General features: G+C 35.4%; 1 protein-coding gene across 3 annotated transcripts in view; it reads right to left on the reverse strand.

Annotated features, from left to right (window-relative positions):
- Nucleotides 1–21,769, reverse strand: part of LOC123864399 — a 30,007-nt gene that overhangs the window by 5,767 nt on the left and 2,471 nt on the right. The window contains exons 2-3 of one of the 3 annotated variants that reach the window (XR_006795761.1): nt 13,232–13,405; nt 6,871–7,183 (exon numbers count right to left, since the gene is read on the reverse strand). Coding sequence is in view for 2 of the 3 variants with exons in the window: in XM_045904805.1 (XP_045760761.1) it covers nt 7,092–7,183; nt 13,232–13,405 (266 nt within the window). In the remaining variant the exon portion in view is untranslated. Of the gene's footprint in view, nt 1–877; nt 7,184–13,231; nt 13,406–21,769 lie in introns of those variants that run through there. The other 2 variants (XM_045904805.1, XM_045904804.1) reach the window with 2 other exon arrangements.

Below are 21,769 nucleotides of genomic sequence, written 5' to 3' on the forward strand. Positions count from 1 at the left end.
TTGCCTAGACAAACATTAGATGGCGCTCACTCGAAAGGACCGCCCATAGAACCCGACAGAACCCATGTTGCCTGTCTATACCTAGTATAATATTGTAGTCTTTGCCTCTGGTGTTGCAACTTTTATAAAACCGGTTGTCAAATGACGTCACTTACTAGTGTTGCAAACTTAGAATTACATAACTGCTTTTAGGCTAAACGAAGTTACAGTAGAAACGGGTAACATTGGTAACTGTTATAACAGCGGAGGTTTTCTCTTTGAGGCATCTTTAAAACTTTGTGAATGGAACATTTCATATTCCTAACTTTTGAAATTTAATAACTGTAACTTGGTCTGATAAAATAATATACTATTTCATAAGTACCAGTATTTTAATTATCTTATAGACTTTTTTATCTTAATAATTTGAATCATCATTAAAAAATCTAAGAGTAATTTAAGGGAAAACTGAAACCGATACCACTCAGATCACGAAAAACCCATGATAGTTTATTATTCTAATATTTAAAATGCTATTTCACATCTATTGACATCAATAAAGATTTTGATTTGGGATAGCCGAAGACTCCGATCGCAAAAACTAAGCATTCTAAAAAGTAAAGACTTCTATAAATTGGTGGCAGGCATAGAAATAAGGCGGCTATATTTTGAAGCATGCTTGTAGGCGTCATTTTAGCCAAAGGTGCGCAAATATCTAATGTAGTCATTAGCTCATTAGTCAGTGCCAACTGCCACTACGCATAGGTACTGTACCTACTAGTATGCGTGTCACACACACAAGTGTACGAATTGGTCTTCAGTTTTAAAAATACGAATGCATGAGCTTTGCCTATTTGAAGTTTTATAATATCCTTGGACAACGATAAATAAAATACAATTCAGTATGTATTATTTATTTACACATCTCAGAAAAGACAATACCGAAACTACTATTATATAATGTATGTAGATTGTAGGTATTTCATTACAGAAATATGAAAATAAAAGAGATCATGTAAAATGTGAATAGATATTGCTAGATAGATAGCCAATAATTACAGTTCAATACATGAATATGATATAATTAGGTATTTTGTTTTGTTTCTTCAGTATGTTCAGTGTATTTTATACACTGGTTAAAATTTAAAACAGGTGTAACATTACATTTTTCAGTAAATCAGGGTAACAAAGTTCAACAATACACCCCTGATAACAGGCAAACGCCCCTTCTGAAGCACGCTCGAAGGCGTAAAAAGGGTGTGTAAAGCAATAGATCGACTTAAACAATGTTACCCCGTTTAAGGCGCAATGCACACCAGAAGATAGTGGAGTTGAGGCACTACATCTTTTAAATAGTAACTCAAATTCAGCGTCATTTAGTTTGGAATAACTGCAGAGACTCAGGTTGAAATCCATAGAGCGCACTTTAACTTAAGACAGCTTAGCTGACATAAATCTGTCTCGTTTTAACAGTGTCTTAGGTCTAAAGATTTCAGCCTCAAAGCCTTGTGATTTACATCCAGTAGGTAATATACCAAATTATGTTTATCATATCAACATATTGTCATTGTACCAATTTATTTTCAATATAACGAAATTCAACCATAGGTTAAAGATAATAATGTTGCATTTTAGTTATTGCGTCGGCTTTACTCCATTTCGTAGGTAAACGTTGCGCCTTACAGCACAACCTTAGCTATTCACGCATTTTATTTACTAACAATACCTAAACGGAAACCTTAACTTTATAAGAGAAAAAAATATATCTTTTTGACTTCATGTCTGTATGTAAGTGAATCCCAAAAATTTGCAGCAAGCACAGATTAAAGACGAGATGTCTATTTCATTATTAATCTGTGGCATTGCCGCATTGGTAAGTACCTGATATACGAATAAGCATGGATATATAGACAAGATAATTGACCTATGTGATACAGCATGTGCGTTAATTACGAGCAGTACATTTTCAATATTTTTAATCCGGAATTTTAAATGCACTCTTGACTAAGAGAATAATGGTGTTCATTCGAATGCACACAAACTAAATTACCTATTCCTACTTCGAGCCGAGTCGAGTATTCGTATCGACGGCCAGTTAGTCTGATGACGTTTCCGAGATATTCAAACTCGTACTAGGTAAGTACATATTATATTGACTATACAAATATATCTTTTACACTCATGGAAATGGCAAAAACTCAACTAAAATGGGCAGGACTAAAAAAATCTGCCTATTTTAATTTAGTTACTTTGATTTAGGACACTCCAAGTAAAAAAACAAAATATTTATGGATTTTACAGGGGTTAAATATTTAATTTATAAGTTATGTACATTTGAAGCAAATCGTATCTATTATTATTCGCATTATATAAAACGTACAAAAATTGTATAACTACGGCATTTTTATACATACACTATAATAATATTTATACTACTTCGAGATAGACATATGAAATGTTTACTAGGTACTTTTTAAATTGTCATATCGATAAGTAATTATTAAGATTTAAGACAGAATCATGACTAAATAATAAATATTTCTGGGCTACAAAAAATGTTTTGTTGAAAATACTAAGCCCTCTTTTTGGAACATCTATTATTGTGCGCTCTCTAACTATTATTTTGTATATCTAGACCTTTTATATCAATGTTTTGGAGTCAGTTTAAATTTTTGGAAGATAATTATGTATTCGTATATTCGATTCTCTACACATTAAAAAAGATAAGTAACATAATAAAATCGAGACATCAAAACATCGAAAAATTGACGTTGATTACATTTCGATGTTAGAAAGATATCAAGGCAATGTTATAGTCGTTACAGAGCTAATTATTTGTAGAAAATAGATCAAAGACACAAAGTTTTTATAGTAGCTTACTGTATTTTCTTTTGATTCTTAGCTTATAGCCTCTGGACATGTACACATTAATGTTTTATGTCGCGCGGCAGAATTACAATAAAAATATATTTTCATAATAAAAGTGTACAAAAATTAATTATTTAATTAAGTGTTCAATCCACTAGTAAGTAAAATAAGTCAGTACTAAGTATAACTCTTATTTGCGATTTCAACATCTAAAAAAAACCAGTAATAAAGCCCCAAAAACATCACTTACTTTTCCGCGCGGCAAAACACACGATGTATACTTTGCTTAAACAGCTGTTAATTTAAACGCCTATGCTATTATATAGGACGTTATATTAATATAGTCAACCGTATAAACCGCATTATTTATTTTTCGAAGTCGATGGAAATCAACCCTGTATCTAAGGTTGAGATTTATAGAGCAAAGTTTGACTTTGCTCAGACTTAAGTTTCAGTTAAAACGAGACAGACTTATGCCAGCGATATAACACTGTCTTGTTTTAACACTGACTTAACTCTGAGCAAAGTCAAAGTGCTCTATATAGACCTCAACCTTGCTGTGTCGCATGCAAATAATTATCGCAATTTCTTAATGCTATTTACATGGTTGTATACAATCTCTAAACTAAGTTGCAAATATATTAATATATTGCTGTCCATTTCTTAATGCTCCCTGCAGACAAAGATAGCACTAAGATTTAGACCATTATTATAGTTTCGAGATTGTGTACATAAATATCCGCATTAAAAACAGATACACCAATACAATTAAATAAAAACATTCACTTTTTTTCTAACACCTTGTTTACATCAAAAAACAAGTTATGATACTTCAAGCTATTGAGCTATCAACGAAACTTGTAAAAATCACTTCAACTTATAACTTGTATTCTCACTGCAGTGACAATAGTTTATAATTTGATGATCCAGAGAAATACGTCGTCTCTTGAGTTAACAAAGAGCCCAGTAATTTTTTTTACAAGTATTTACAGAGTATACCATTGTCATAACTTGTTTTTGGTGTAAACAAAAATGGCACCCTTTACAAAATTTAAAAATAGAACTTATAAACAAATCTAATATTAATCTGTGCAATTCTCACTCAATATAAATCACAAAAATAAATTGTACTCAATACCAAAACAAAGCAACAGTCTGCGTAAGTCGTATTAATTAAATTAAGCGTTTATTCGTGCAATAAGCGTAATGTTAGAAGGCGCAAACACATCATCAACATTTGACAGCGTCACTAAAGTCGGTGCTATATTTTCACTTGTGTGGTCTGCGCCTTATTTGAGACTAGATGATGTCCGCGATTTCGTCCACGCGGATTTAGGTTTTTGAAAATCCCGTGGGAACTCTGATTTTCTGGCATTTAAGCCTATGTCAAGCTATCTCTGTACTAACAAAATAAACGTTAAAATAGATGAAAATGACGGCCATGAAAAGGTAACTGACGGACAGATACAACTTTCGAATTTATACTATTAGCAGAGTGAACTAGAACTAGAAAACTCGGTTTGATTCTGAATCGGTGATGTGTCAAATATTAGGCTAACATACGCCTCGTGTTCAGATTGGAATACTTGTTTTGCGCGCTCTCTTGGCGTATAATGCATAAATTTTAAAATCTCAATTGCCATTTTAGCTCTATATGTCAGCTGTCCTGTCAAAAGTACGGTTCACCTTTAAATTAGAGAGAGTGAGAATTACGTAGTTCTTCAGTTCAGAGATTTTGTGGAAAAAAACGTACGGTTTACCGTGGTGCATGCTAGCTCTTAAGGACCAAATCGTACTTTTGAGATGAACAGAGCTAAAATGGCGAGATCTCAAAATGTATGCACATTACGTATTGACGTAGACGTAGTTCTGCAATTGTACTGCTAGGCTGGGCACACTACAACTTGGTAGTATCTAATTGAACCTAAAATTGACATTTTAACTACTTTATTGTACTTTTGTATTGTAAAGTACGCTATTGGCTATAATTAATTATTTTGCAATAATTACTAATATAGGTAAGTGTCGGCACTAGGCTTCCCCAAGGCATAAAAAATTATACAATAATGATATTAAAAGTTGGCATAGTTATATCTATTGTTCTAGATATTTGTTCTTATCGTATTTTAAACTTAATTCGTGATCTAACGGCATATTATAATGTAAATAACGGGTATGTACTACGATGATTATAGTTGCCTTCAAACTACGGAAATATTATATAATATATAAATATCGCTCACCCTACTTTGAAATGTCACTGTTTACACTTAGATGTAATATATATTATGTTATATTTCCGTAGTTTGAAGGCAACTTTAGAATTATTGTTAATTCGACCCAGTTCGAACTTCATCTCTCGCAGCACTGCAGTCTCATCGTAACCACGACTCATGTGTCAAAATACAAGTCAAAATATAGATAATTCAAAATAATCGTATTAATCGTGGTGCATACCTGCTATTTATATTAGATCACATCATATTGGTATCTGAATATACAAAGATATTCTAAACAATTGTGCAGCCTTGTTAAAACATTGTCTCATATAAAATATATTTCGCTAAGATTGTACATTATGGAATTAATATTAAGAAAACCCACACATTTGAGTGGTTAAAAAAATACGGTTTGGAAAGTATCTTTAAAGTTATTTTTAAAGATCAAAGATTTATTTTTGATCCTTGTCGCTGTTATAAAATATAACTTCACTAAAGCTATCTAGACTAAGTGAATTGTAACAAAAACAAAAATTGTCAGTCAGTGAAGACTGCTAACAGAAGTGAAAACTGAGAACTATGAAATAACAGTTTTTTTTTTTTGGATTTTCAAAGTAATCGTAGTAAGTACCAATAATTAAAATTTCATAAATTGTTAATTAAAACCATTAGGTAACATTAGTTTAGTTTTTACACATCTAACCAGCACTACGAGCAACATTAACATTAGAATGTCAGTGACGCGATTTTGAAGTTATTACCCATCACAAAATCGACCACAAATCTACCCAAAGAAGTTTTATTTTAACAATAAAAAGAAACAACATACATATAACATTATTTGTGATACATGGTTTTTGCAAAAAAATCAAATCTATCAATGTAACAATAAACAATATAAATTCGACAATGCTCCTCCACACTACTTCCACAGTTTGCTAACCATACAGTTGGCAAACGCTTTAATTACAGTAACTGCCATCGCCGTTACAACTGTATAGTTGCCAAATTATGCCTATTCTATTTACTAGACAATCTACCCTCTCACACTGGAAATAAGAGCTATAATTATATGCACCTAAGGTGAGTACCTACTCGCTTACTCAGTGTTTAATAATACTATATGTAGTACCAAGCCCTGACTCTCTTTGACATTGAAATCTTAACTTTGCAAAATGCATATGTGACGTCAAACTGAAGTCTTTAAACAATTGCCAAGATTGACGTCACAAATAACAAGACGTTCATACAAGCACATAGATATGTGATAATAGTATTTACATAGTACGCTAGATATGCGATTAACGATGTGTTTTGAAGCAACTTGACTATTGCCATTTTGGCGCTGATAGAGCAGTGAATTTACACGGAACTAAGACTGATGAGACATCTGTCAATACAATGACCATTTTGACTCTTCGAATCGGCATAAAAAACATTGTCATTTTGTATGACACGCCATATCTCGCGAATTATGTAAATAGTATCATCAAATATCAAGATCAAGCATCAGTTTGACATGTTACGATCTGTCATCAATAGATCCACCAATAGATAGGTCTAATCAACAGTCAATGCCATACATAAAATAAATCATTAATCTTAGAAAGAGTTTGTGTGAAACTAAATTGTTTGTCGAGTTCCTCCATACATCTATAGAGAAAAGTTTGTGCAATAAAAAATCGTAGAAAAGATTGTGCGAGTTTGAAAAGGAAATTTAGGTCTATAAAATCAGAACCTAGGCAATGGATGAGACCTATATGGATAGCTCTTAACTCCATATATAAATTATTAAATTTAATACAAAAACCATTAAAGTTTTCGAGAAGTTCAAACTTGTACTACTCCTACTACTGGCATCTTCCGAAAACAATCACAGATCAAACGGATGTCAAACTAACGATTCTTCCTCGATCGTGATACGATTTCTATGTCATAGCGAATAAGGGCCCCGAATGAGATTACTTTAGCTTTGGGCAAGTCCAGTGAGTCCGCGATACTTCGGGACTGTGCGAAGGAGACAGCTCAACTGCAGCTGTCCTTTTTACCCGTCGTCTCATCCACTTTGCTCGAGTCTATGTCGGTTTTTGACGTCCCCGGCTGAGGGTTGTCTGGATCTGGAAAATAATAATCAGCTGTTTTATATTACACTTGCAGTTACTAGTATACATACACATATATATTTTTGTATTTATTTCCTATATTTTTTAAGAATACTTGAAAACATAAAAAATAAAGCTCACTAAAAAAAACACCATCCAAATGGTCATTAACGGGCATTGTGCCCAATACAATCAATTTTGGACTTGCCTTTACACAAGTTAAAAAAAAAAACTATTAAAAATATGTTCCTGAAAAAGCATTATCATACAATTGAAGATTATGTAAATGATAAAAGAGAGTGGATTTGACCTGCGGCTCGCTGCAACAAGGCGCGGGACTTCAATTACTTTTATACATGGCATAATATTGTATATCAAATCTTTGAAAAGAGCAACCGCCGAGTTTCTTGCTGGTTCTTCTCGGTAGGAAAGGCATTCCGAACCAGCGGTGGATGCATTTGACGATTAAAAGTACCTTTGAATATTTTTCTTTCTTTATTTACACTGGAACTATTAAAAATATTCTTGTACCAAATGAAAATACCTCACAGGGGTGGTAAAGTCACCTCAGATAGAGAGTAAAACCAACTATGTAGCAACTGATAGAGACACCTAACTTTTAGCAATTGCTTCTGGCCAGAGTTAGTTGTAGCCGGCTAAAACTAGGTGCAACCGCATTTCGGCTTTCAGCCGTAACATATTCATAGGCAACATTGTCTAGACACAAACACACTGTACCTTATTACAGGCAAAACCCATATAATATCTATTATGATGAACGTAATATTATGATGTCATACTATTCGCTTATTTTCTTTTTAGGGTTCCCTACCTCAAAAATAAAAAGAAACCCTTATAGAATCACTTTGTTGTCTGTCTGTCTGTCTATCCGTCTGTCTGCCAAGAAAACCTATAGGGTACTTCCCGTTAATCTAGAATCATGAAAGGCAGGTAGGCAAATCTTATAGCATAAATACCTAAAGGAAAAATCCTAAAACTTTGAATTTGTGGTTACATCGCACACGAAAAAATTAATTTACTAATTCACATATATATTATATAGATGGCGCAGTCCGTCATTAACATGCAGCGTTCTACATAAAATACATTTATCTATATTTATGTATAATAGTTTTTGATTGATCATGCAAAATGTTGGAAAAAATACCCGAGTACGGGACCCTCAGTGCGCGAGTCTGACTTGCACTTGGTCGGTTTTTTTGCATTGAACACTCCTATGAACTTGTTGATTGTTGAGATGATGAAAAATAAACTCTAGATAATTGGAATGACTTGGATGATGTCAGACTCAAATAAATTAATTATTATTTGCGCTATGACTCATTTATATATATTAATTCATCATCAATTAAAAATAACATGCGTGGTGCAATGTAAAATACTAATGTGACATCAGTGTAGTTTTCATAAGAGTAAAACTACAATTTCGATGAAAGCTCTCAGTCGGCTTGATTTCTTCCGACATCTAGAAAAAATATCGTCATATTTCAACAAATTAACACAAAACTATATTAAACTATACGCATAAACCTTCCTATTGAATCACTCTATCTATTGATGAAAACCGCATTAAAATCCGTTGCGTAGTTTAAAAGATCTAAGCGTACAGAGGGACAGACGGCGGGAAGCAACTTTATTTTATACTACGTAAAGATAAAGATAATTAATTAACTATAAAATTAACTGTTATTAATGAATATTATAGTTAACTAAACAAAGTATAATGAGATAAAGTTGACATTGCAATGTGAACACTACTTCACAGAGGACTCTCCGTTACTCCTTCTATACAAACGCAGTTTGGTTCTCATTTGAATATTAACCCATCAAACCCGATGTAATTTTGTAGGCACGTACAAAAAACTTTGAAACTGAATATTTTAATAGAAATCTAGAAAATTCTACATAGCTCCTGGAACGGATCTACAAAATTTCATTGAATTTGATTGGCTAGTATTCAAATGAGAGCTAAACTACGTTCGTAGGGAGTGTACTACAAATAACCCCCTTTTAATTAACGCTACGGGTGCGTGGGCGAAAATCTGTCATTCTATACGGAAGGACTAGAGACAGACCAACGTCACACTTCACTACAGTTAGAGGACTTCTAACAAAATGTCGAGGCTTCGATGTCACTGGCAGGCGTCAAATGTTAGTACTTTTGACAAAGGTAGCTCTAAAGTAGCGCTATTTTTCTATGATTTTACGTCAACATAACCTAATATTTGCCATATCATTGATTCAGGATCAACCCGAGAGTTCCCTCACTCTAGTTCACTCTGCCAACGTCGACCTAATTTTAGACCTCCATACTGTTTCTCGATCACTGAAATTTCGTTGTAGGATGAGGAGAAATTATAATTTTTCATGCTACCAAATTATTTATTTTCACGCCACAGTGAGTTTGTGGGCAGATTTATCTAAAACTTCGTTGAGATGTAAATTGGAAAGCCAGAAATACATTTTTATGAAATTACTTTTGACCCTCCGAGAGTAGGTAAGGTCTCGTATCCACACATTATACATATAATTTTTGTCTTGTTGTCTTTCTCTTGGGACGAAAATATGTCAAAGGGAAATTTGACAAAAATATTCCTTAGACAAAAGGCAATCCCTTTTCTTATGTCTAACAATAAATAAAACCGTGGTTGAAGAACTATTGAACTCAAGAGAGATAACTTGAACTTGAAAGAAGGTTCGACCCACCCCGGCTTCGCACGGGTAGTTTATTCCAATTTTCGTAGAGAACTCTATTTTTTTGAAAATAAAGTATAGCCTACATCACTCAGGAATAATGTAGCTTTCTACTGGTGAAAGAATTATCAAAATCGGTTCAGTAGTTCCAGACGAACAAACAAACTTACTTAAATCCTCTTTATAATATTAAGTAGGTATAGTAATATAGATAATTAATTCGTGGATACGTCGTTTAATCAGCATATTGCCAATTAACTATCAGATTTGTGTCGTCAAAACCAAGTGATAACACATTAATGAGCCTAACCACATCGTCATGTTGTTTTACGCCAACCGTAAAACTGATATTTCAATGGCATTATCAACTTAATGGCATGGCAATAAGGGATATATTTCGTTGAAGATAAAAGGAAATTTTAATTGATCAATTTCGATAATTACATTAGTAGATTTTCGACTGAATTCGCTTGTAATAAGGTATACATTTCTTTAGAAATTATGTTTTAATTCAAGTAGCAAATTGGATTAAGATAAGGGATTGGTTGTTGCTCTACTACTTATTAGGTAAATATTAAATAGTATGTTGAACATTGATTACTGTGTAATAGTATTAGTACCTACTTGTACGCATTAATTGTTAGTAAGTATTACATGAAATCAGTAAATGGCGCCTGAAAACCGCACTTGAGGTTTTCATTACGTTGTTTAATAAGAACGAGACTTTTCGATTCCACGAATATAATATTAACATTTCAATGTGCTCAATTTACCGACGTATATTCATATATGTCTGAAGCATATTAAAGTCAAAGTCAAATCATTTATTCAAATTAGGTACATGTCTGAAGCATATTTAAGTCAAAGTCAAATCATTTATTCAAATGGAGTACCATAACATTCTACACTTTTTGATTGTCAATTTTTGAATTTGTAAGATAATGATGTAATGGTGATAATAATTAATTACGTAAACTTAAAATTAAAGCTACGATTGTATTACTGAAAAGCGATCCCTGGTCGAAGAAACTGGATATTGACGTCACACAAGCTGATGCACGTGCCAATCCCCTCGGTAGATGCGACAGACCGTGCAAGGTATACTGTGGAAATGACATATTTTGCTAACTGAGAAATCAGGGTTCCGTACCTAAAAAAGAAAAACGGAACCCTTATAGGATCACTTTGTTCTCTGTCCGTCTGTCTGTCCGTCTGTCGTGTCTGTCAAGAAAACCTATAGAGTACTTCCCGCTGACCTAGAATCATGAAAGGCAGGTGGTAGGTCTTTTGGCACAAGTGAGGGTAAAAATCATGTAACCGCGAATTTGTGGTTACATCACATAAAAAAATTAACATGTGTTTCAAATTTCAAAGTATGACAACTATACCAAGTGGGATATTACATGAAAGGGCTTTACTTGTACATTCTTAAACAGATTTTTATTTATTTTTGTGCATATAGTTTTTGATTTATCGTGGAAAATCTCGGAAAAATAAAAGTACGGAACCCTCGGTGCGCGAGTCTGACTCGCACTTGGCCGGTATTTTAGGGTTCCGTACCCAAAGGGTAAAAACGGAGCCCTATTAATGTCGCTCTGCTGTCTGTCTGCTGTCTGTCTGTCTGTCCGCGTGTCAAGGTCTCTAGCTCGAAGACGAAATGAGTTACAATCCTGAAATTTTGGTATTTGCTGTCAGAACGTTGACCCAAAACCAAATATTGAATTAGAAATACAATTAAATTATTTTTCAGGGGGGCATGAAAAAGGAGCCGATTTTTTTTCTTTCCCTAATAATATTATGTGGTGTGGGATGTCATTGTATAGAGCTTATGAAGTAGAGTACAAATATGTTTTTTTATTTTTTTTTATCAAAAGGCTTTAGTTTTAGTTTTCCAAATCAGATCATGTGTAATGGAAGCCAGGGATTTTAGCATTGCATTTATAGAAACAGTTTTCAGCATGAGCTTTTAAAAAGCTGCCATAATGTTATTATGGCTACCAGATTAAAGGATGATTCATCAATCATCAACAAAATATTGCAGTCATTTGCGGCTTAGGTCTTGACTACCAGTCAAGAATAAAAATTATGTACCGAAAAGAAAAAAACAATATTATCAAAGGCTAGCTTGGTATATCGGCGGGTGTATCTATCGAATCTATCGATCCGAATGAAAAAATTAAAATATGGAAATAAAGCTTGGTAAAGAGTTGTAAACAACGAGACAATAACTAAGAATTACAGGATACTTGGTGACATGAAATAAGCCTCTACAGAGTAATGTTGAGAATTATGAGAAGGTCGAAGGAATGTTACAGTGGTGTACCTAGTAATCAATCTATATGAATTCATTCGAGGCCAGTGGGGTCATTCGTTGCGGCGCGGCGGCGTTTCCATTTTACACTGATGTCTGTCCTTCAACTATTACATAATAAAAAAAAGGTGGAACAAGGCCACACTTAGCAATGGGGTTATATAAGTTTTTAGGATAATAGTACCTAAACTACGTATCGTCAAAATTGAGCGTTTGAAAATTCGGAAACACTCGTAGAACCACTGGTTGAAAAATCAATCCAGAATTAATATCCAAAATGAAAAGCTATCGCTTTATTTTTACGGCGCAACTCAAGTACTCTGGGATGTTTGCGTGAAAAAACTGCGAGGTTTTCTGGAGAAAATAACGAGAGAAGAATGCGCCAGGTCAAACTTAGGCAAGGCGACGAAAGAGACAATCTGTGATGACTAACCTCGACAATCGAGCAAGTTTTAGTAGAGTAAAGGAGATTTTTAATCCAGATGCTGGGTAATATTCCTAAAGTCTAGTTATCCTCAAATGCATTTTTAACACATCTCTGATTTTCTTATGTAAAAGGTTACTCTCACATAAAAAAAAATATCTGACAAACTTCTGCTGATCTATAACGATCGGCGTTGGTCATCTCCACTCTCCACACTTTGAGGGTTCAGGGTGTTTGACATGGTGTTGCGTAGACTCATCCACCCCGTCTCGAGGAACTCGTTACTTGCTGTCATAGATTCACTCACCCGTGGTGACAAGCTGTTGCAGTCTGGAAGGCAAGTCGGCGGTGGTCATCTCGGCACCTTGAATGTCGGGCATGGCATAGCACGGCCCCGTCTCGGGGAACTCCCTAAACACTTCTTCGCTATCTTTGCTATAGATTCACTCACCCGTAGTGACAAGCTGTTGCAGTCTGGAAGGCAAGTCGGCGATGTTCCTTTCCGCACCCTGAGGGTGCAGGATGTTGGGCATGGCGTTGCGTAGCTTCATCCACCCCGTCTCGAGGAACTCGCTCATTTACATGCTGTCTAGGGTGTCATACATTCACTCACCCGTGGTGACAAGCTGTTGCAGTCTGGAAGGCAAGTCAGCGGTGGTCATCTCCACACCTTGAGGGTGCAGGATGTCGGGCATGGCGTTGCGCCGTCCCGTCCGCCCCGTTTCGAGGAACTCCCGGGGCACTTCCTCGCTATTCCTGTCCTGCATTATTGCCATCATTCTTAGCACTGAAAACGTACATGTAGATTTTAATATACAAGAAAGAAAAAAAAAATATAACAAGAAATATACTTCAATCATGAGTGTTTTTACAATTTTTAAGTTCTAGTTCATCCTAAGCATAGGCCTCGTAAATAGGCAAGTATGTATTCGTGCAGTCTCAGTGAATCTGAACAATATATTCGCCTCATGTTCGGAGTGTTTTATTCAGGGATTTTTTGGATCTAGGTCGGCCTCATCGTTACTTATCTACCAGAACTAATGACAGTAAATGATTATTCTAGAAATATACGTAAGCACCTACCTGCTCTATCTCTATCTACATTACCAATGACTTAAAGGATATTATATTCCAAAGGATGTCATTTCAGCGAAACCGCGAAGCAAAATGATACACCTATTACCTACCTATTTTATTATTATTATTATATGAGAGCTAATTCTAGCTACAAGAATGATTATAACACGGATCCATGTATAAGTAGGTACATACTGACTAGAGTGGTAAAATAAATGAGTATATCTATCTTCCATTTCAAAACCGGCCAAGTGCGAGTCAGACTCGTAAGTATATCCATCTTCCATCGCAAAACCAGCCAAGTGCGAGTTAGAGTCGCGCAGCGAGGGTTCCTTTACTTGTGCTATAAGACCTAGTTACCTGCCAAATTTCTAGATCAACGAGAAGAACCTCATAAGTTTTCTTGACAGACACGACAGACGGACAGACAGACAATAAAATGATCCTATAAGGGTTCCGTTTTTCCTTTTGAGGTACGAAAGCACGTCTTTGCCTATAGGGTAGTAGTAGAAGCCTCCCACCAGCCCCGACATTTGCGAATCGTTAATTAAGAATTTATCCCGGCCAGGAATCAATCCCGGGACCTTATGAGATAGAACACCACGCTCATCGTTGCGCTAAGGAGGTCGTCAAAACAATATCGTATGGCGATAAGACATGAGAGAGACACAATTGGAGTAATTTATTAGCCAGGCGGATGACGTAATTTATTGATGACCTGTTTTTGAATAAAGCCATTATTCAGGGGAAACTCGACGCTGTGACGCTTTCGGAATAAGCGTGTGGGCTGGTAAGGATACTTGTGTAGATTTTATATTTTATACGTAAACTAGAAGAAGTCATCTCTGAAATAAGATTTGAAACACTTACTTGAGTATTGTTGAGCTTGCGTGTGTGTGTGTGTGTATGTTTGTTACTTGGCTGAAATTTGGAATGGAGATAGATAATATCCTGGATTAGCACATAGGCTACTTTTTATCCCGGAAAATCGAAGAATTCCTACGGGATTTTAAAAAACCGAAATCCACGCGAGCGAAGCCGCGGGCATCTTCTAGTTAGATATATAAGCCAAAAAATAATCGACTTTGTAGCCTTTGTACTATGCTAAAGAGTAAAATCAGCTGTTACTTAGCTGACTGAGGGAGAAGGTGAAGAGATATTAATTACGTAAATTAAATTAGATCTCTAACGTGCTAGAGCCCGCTTCATCGAAGCGATAACTCGTTGGCGGGTGGAACCTAAAATAGTGCTCTTTCCACAGATGACGGAAACAACGTTATTTGTGCGTGTCACCCTTTCCCTTTCACCACGAGAGAGGCCAGGTGATTGAATTTTGCATAAGATTCAAGATTTTTAGGGTTCCGTACCTCAAAAGGAAAAACGGAACCCTTATAGGATCACTGTGTTGTCTGTCTGTCTGTCCGTCCGTCCGTCCGTCCGTCGTGTCTGTCAAGAAAACCTATAGGGTACTTTCCCGTTGACCTAGAATCATGAAATTTGCCAGGTAGGTCTTATAGCATCATTGTGGTTAAATCATTAAAAAAAAATTGAAATGTGGTATTTTCAAAGTAATATGACTATACCAAGTGGGGTATCATAATATGGAAGGTCTTTACCTGTACATTCTAAAACAGATTTTCATTTATTTTTATGCACAATAGTTTTTGATTTATCGTGCAAAATGTCGAAAAAAATACCCACCCTCAGTGCGCAAGTCCGACTTGCACTTGGCCGGTTTTTAGTCAAAAACGGTAAAGTGATAATTGCTAGTCGTCGTTTGGAATTACGCCTATTTTGGCAAAAGAAAAGATTTTTACACAAACTAAAGCGCACTAAATATTTTGAAGTAAAGCGTGACATAAAGATGTAAATTTTTCAATTTTCTAGTTTTTTATATCGTGTATAGTTTATTTACGCACGAAGTTGACGCTACTGCTCGTACACGTAGCAGAAAATTCATCCCTAGTTAAAGGGAAAAGGAAAAATTTAGATTAAACAATGCCCAAACAAACAAACCTTTGAACAAACGGTTATTATTTTTGATATTACTGGAAAATTTTCAAGAAACCTGATGATAGATTGAGAAAGCATAACAATTTTACGTAAACAATTGTTAATATTCATGAAATACAGACAGTACGTTCAGAGATAAGAGTTCTCGAACCGACCGGGTTGAGTAAAAATCAATAGGACCCATACAACTTGTCTAATTGCTTTCGTATAATTGCTCAGTGCTCATAGCTTAGGGCACTGAGTAAATATTGACAAGGGACAAACTGAAACTGATATTACTAAGAGTCTGACGGCCGTATTCACAATCATTACTATGAGGTCTCACAGTGCGCTCAAACGCATAGTGTAGGTTCCACCAATCAGATCATTGTAAATTGACGTGATACAGTCATCTGATTGGTGGATCCCACACTGTACGTTCGAGCGCACTATGAGACCTCATAGTAACGTTTGTGAATACGGGTTTGAATCCATCCAAGTCTAAATCTAACTTTCTAACTTAATATTATGAATGCGAAAGTGTGTCTGTCTTTCAGTCTGTCTATCTGTATGCTAGCTTTCCCGGCCCAATAGTTTAACGGATTTTGATTAAAGGTACAGTGTTAGCTTAGGTACATCCCGGGGACGGACATAGACTAATTTTTATCCCGGAAAATCAAAGAGTTCCCACGGGATTCTTAAAGGCCTATCCGTTTAACCGAGATAAATGGTACAGAAGTACTAGTAGCTTGCGTCCCGGAAACTGACATAGGCAACTTTTTATCTCGGAAAATCAAAAGTTCCTACGGGATTTACACACAATCTAAATCTACGCGGACGAAGTCGCGGACATCATCTAGTAATATCTAAAAGGAAAAACTGACTGACTGATTGATCCATCAACACGCAGCTCAAACAAAGCCTCAATAGCTCAACGGTTATAGGAGTGGATTGAAATCCGAAAGGTCGCCGGTTCAAACCCCACCCGTTGCACTATTGTCGTACCCACTCCTAGCACAAGCTTAACGCTTAGTTGGAGGGGAAAGGGGAATGTTAGTCATGATTAAAAATGGCTAATATTCTTTAAAAAAAAAAAAAACTTCTGGGCCGATTGGGCTGAAATTCGGCATGCAGATAGCTATATATTATGACGCAGACATCCGCTTAAAAAGCATTTTTGAAAATTTAACTCCTATAAGAGGGTAAAGTAGCCGCTTGAAAAACTATTGTACCTAAATAAACTTTATAGTTAACTAGCTGATGATACGTACTTATATAATACTAGCTGTACCCGGCATGCGTTGCAATGCCGTAAACAAACATGTTTTTTTTAAATTCATATATATGTAATTTTTTTTATGCAGGAACCATCTCGGGCGCCCGGCCCTCAGAACACCCTACCAAAGTTTCATAACAATCTGATCAGCAGTTTAGCCGCCTATAGAACACAAACATACAAACATTGACTTTTATATATAAGAAAAGATTATTAGGTACAAGGCTTCTACGATAAATTGAATCATCCGGGCATCCCCTTGCTGTGATTTACAAACCGCATCTGATCAGATTATGGTATAAATGTAGTTACTTTTCATATACCTACGAAAAATGTCATTACCCGTTCCTACCTCTTAGCACTGGCAGTGGCGTGCACACACGGGCATTGACCCACAGCTAAGATGTATAGCTATGTAATGTGTAAAACATCACATTTAGACAGGGCATTCAAATTTAAAATATGTATGTATTTTTATTCAATTAAACTTTTACAGTGCTTTTGAATCGTCAAAATAATCTACCACTGGTTCGGAATGCCGCTCCTACCGAGAAGAACCAGCAAGAAACTCAAGAAACTAGCAAGCAACTCGGCGATTGCTCTTTTCAAGTGTTAATTGTCATTCATTAGGTTGGTGCCTTTTTACTGGCAGGTCAAACAGAAATAAGCATTGAGCTTATTCAACTAGGGAAAGCAGTCTTTGATGCACGTATTACCTAGATGACTTGCACCGCACGCCACTGAAACATCAAGTTTTGTACTTAATATCATAAGCTTATAAATACTCTTAGTACTTAATTTATTTAGACTTAGCCAATAAGACCTCTGGTGTATGTCCAGAAGCGAGGAATCTTCAAAAAGGGTAGTAGAAGTATCAGGACGAACCCACGGCCGATCAAGAAAGCATTAGTTAACCTGACGTGGTAGATATGAGAGCCAATAAAGCCAAAAAATCGGATGGATCGGAAGAATGGTCAAAATGGCTCGAGTAAGCCGGAAAGCAGATACAACATTGCGATAACACTAGATAAAAAAAGAGGATATTGATAAAATGTTAAAGGCAAAGAAAGCTTCAAGTTTAATTAAAGAAGATGTTGATGCGTCACTCTTATTCGACCATCGATGTATTCGACAAAGTTGCATGGAAGCAATCGTGAATCAGCTTTGCATTCATCTGCCCACAAGATAGTAGGTAGGTGTCATGATTTATTAGCTAGGAACATTTTTGCCTTTTTGAAAAGAGTAGGTACCTTCCTAACTCCTATATTTCTATTTCATTCCCAATAGAATTGATAACAAGCGTAAATTAAAAATTTATAATACCCCCGACAAGTGAAGGTTACAGTAACTAGAAAAGAGCTGATAACTTTCAAACGACTGAACCGATTTTCTTGGACTATTCCGCGCCTACGATCCAAAGTATCTGAGTTTTGCAAAACATCATTTTCAAATAAATAATTATTTATCTAGGCAACGTCCATCTTGACAGCTTGACATTTGTCAATTGACATAATATTATGAACCTAAGGGTTATCTAACCTTCTTTTCTACAAGAAAACTAGAAAAGAGCTGATAACTTTTAAACGGCTGAACCAATTTTTTTGGATTATAGCTAAGAACACTCTCGATCAAGCCACCTTTCAAACAAAGAAAAGTAAATTAAAATCGGTTCATTCGTTTAGGCACTACGATGCCACAGACAGATACACAGATACACAGATACACACGTCAAACTTATAACACCCCTCTTTTTGGGTCGGGGGTTAAAAATAATGGTAGAAACGGTAGTAACGTTTGATTAATGGGTAGAGCCAGTTCTCGATTATCCAAACAGGTAATATAGCCAACTGCCTGGGCCCGGCGTCTCTACGGCCTTCGCGGACCGTTTTGGTCTCTAGGTCGAAATTTTAAGCTAAGGTCGTGAAATTGAAAGTGAAATGAATTTGTTTAAATACTCAACCGCCTTTGAGCCTTCTATCATACCCAGTATCCCGAGAAACTGCGAAAAAAAATGCTAAAATCAAAGTGATTTTATTTGTATTAAGTATCTACAACAAGTGAAGTGGAGATCGCGTACAGGGCAGTATTTTGAAGGGTCGTCATTTACAACAAGATCAAAGGCAATGGACTACTGTGTATCTCTTTATACTGTGATAGTCTTGGGTACCAATTATCACAAGAACCATCAAATAAAATATATTACGTACTTGCAGATATTTTTAAATTAAATTTTGAGGTTCTTCCTTGTACGTAAAAAACTTAAAAATAGAAAGGTGAGTTGGTAATTTGGTATTTGGCACGCTCACGGTTAGGTAAGCCGCAGCGTCATAATTGCTAGAGTAAGGCGTGATTGTTATGCTAATGGGGCGCTGTTTCAGAAGCCACCGAGTTTCCTTTCACGACTCAGATAATAGCCAGCAATGAACAATTGACGCAATTTTTTGTATCGCCACGACATTTTACGATTCTTTAGCTAGCTATTTACATATAAGAATCTATAGAATCGTCCGTCCGGATTTAGGTTTTTAAAGATCCCGTGGAAACTGTTCGATTTTCCGGGTTAAAAAGTTGTCTATATCAATAACAGGAACGCAAGCTACCTTAGTACTAAAATTCGTATAAATCGATTAAGCAGATGGGTCTTAAGAAATCCCATAGGAACTCTTTGATTTTCCGGGATAAAAATTCATCTCCAGTCTGCCATCCATCTCCAGGATATAAGCTAACTCTGTACCTTTCGTCAGAATAGTTTAAACTGTTGGGCCGTGAAAAGCTAGCAGGCAGATAGACAGACAGATACACTTTCGCATTCATAATATTAAATATGGATGTTAGTATAATAGTGACGCTTAATACTAGAAGTTAAAGATTTTCTACTTTCAAATGCATCTATGCAGGAAATCCCAGTCAACCCATTCAACAAATTCATGCAATCTAAGCTTACTCTAAGGCAGAGTGGGCTTTGACTTAGCTCGGCTTAAGTTCCAGTTAAAACGAGACAGATTTATATCAGCGATATAACGCTACCTCATTTTTACAGTGTCTTAAGACAAGTTAAGTCTCATTAAACAGGAAGAACGTTTTTAACAAGAGGCATCCCGAAGACGAAGCAAGCATATTCCCGGCGCCCAGAGACGTACTTATAAATTCATTACAAACTAATTAAAATTTCTAACTATTACCTATTTATAAACGCTAATAGATATTGAAAAATACTTGTATATACATAATATACATTAAGTAGTATTTTCTTTTAATACATTATGCAGACACTTACTTAATATAAGAAAAAAATATGTAATAATGCCAGAAAATGATGAATATGATGATAATAATAACTCAAAAACGACTTACAAGTTGCAACTAGCTAAATTATTTATTAGTACCAAAAGTAAATGTACATAACATATTATACTGTTTTTTCACCTTAAAAAATGGTTTACTCTCTGCTGAAGCACCATTAGTCAAAACCATAGAGTAATAAGTCCTTAACAAAGAATATTACCCCAAAAAATATACATGTACATTTAGTCTTAGTTGCATGAGGGAAGGAAACTATAAATGGTTGAAGGTATGCAAACCAGAGATTACCCTATATAAATGTTCTACTCAAACTATTATCTGGCAGCTTCAAGTGGTCATATATTTAAATAATTGAATATGCAAAACTGTTTCAACAAAGATTTTAAAATGGATTTTTTAAACATGCATGTTATATGTTCACAAGTCTTTAACCCTTTGGTTCAATGCACTCTGCATTAGTGTACAGGTACTCTTACACAAAATTAACAAAATAATAGCAATCTATGGTTAGTTTTTACTTTGCATAACCACATCCAAATATAGTGACTGAAAATAAAAGTAATAAAGAATATGGTTTTGTACCATTTCATTCCAAAGAGCTCCGTTGTGTAACCATGGGCTGTTGAGGGTTATGTGATCATCACTCTACTGTCATCATGCACCTTAAATACCTGTATCAAGTCAATTCATTGTTAGTATAAAAACCAATTGTCACTGCTACAGTATTATTGTAAGAGAAAGCTTTGATTAAAATGATAGGTTTGTTATAATTGTTTTATTTGCTGCCAACATATGAGGTTTATAACTCTAAAGGTATAGGCCACACAAATGAATAGGTTTTTGCAGTAGTGCAGGAGGGGTGACAGTTGTCACAAGTTGCAGAATCACTAAGGCTGAGATCTATAGAGCGCACTTTGACTTTGCTCAGACTTAAGACACTGTTAAAACGAGACAGCGCTATATCGCTCCCATAAATCTCTCTCGTTTTAACTGAAACTTAAGTCTAAGCAAAGTCAAAGTGCAGTCTATAGATTTCAACCTGAGCTATCGCGTCACATTATCATATTCCTCACATACCACTGCATTACCACAGGAACTGACTCTGTTAAGCACTAAACCTTGTAGTTATTAAAAAACCTTAACTATATCATACCACACTCTTTCTACAGTCTTTCTTTATACTTAACTCTGATTTGATTCAAGTCAGATAAACGCTTTATATAAAAGATGGCAAAGTGGTCACTTCTCTGGTGCTGCTTACAAAAAACCTAGCTTTTGCCTACAACTTCCTCCCACATAATAATCTACTATGATAAATTCAATTGATTCAACTACATGATGTCCAAATTCATGTTTCAGGAGAAATTACTGAATGACGAACAGATTCATTCCAAAAATGTTTATCTTTTTGCTAATTAGCCATCTCAGTAGATGACCTAGCCACTTTCTCTTCACTTTCACACCTTTCCTCTATCTTGTCGAGAGAGAGTTTAGTATGGAACA

Source organism: Maniola jurtina, chromosome 4 (assembly GCF_905333055.1).
Source record: "Maniola jurtina chromosome 4, ilManJurt1.1, whole genome shotgun sequence".
Lineage (NCBI taxonomy): Eukaryota > Metazoa > Arthropoda > Insecta > Lepidoptera > Nymphalidae > Maniola > Maniola jurtina.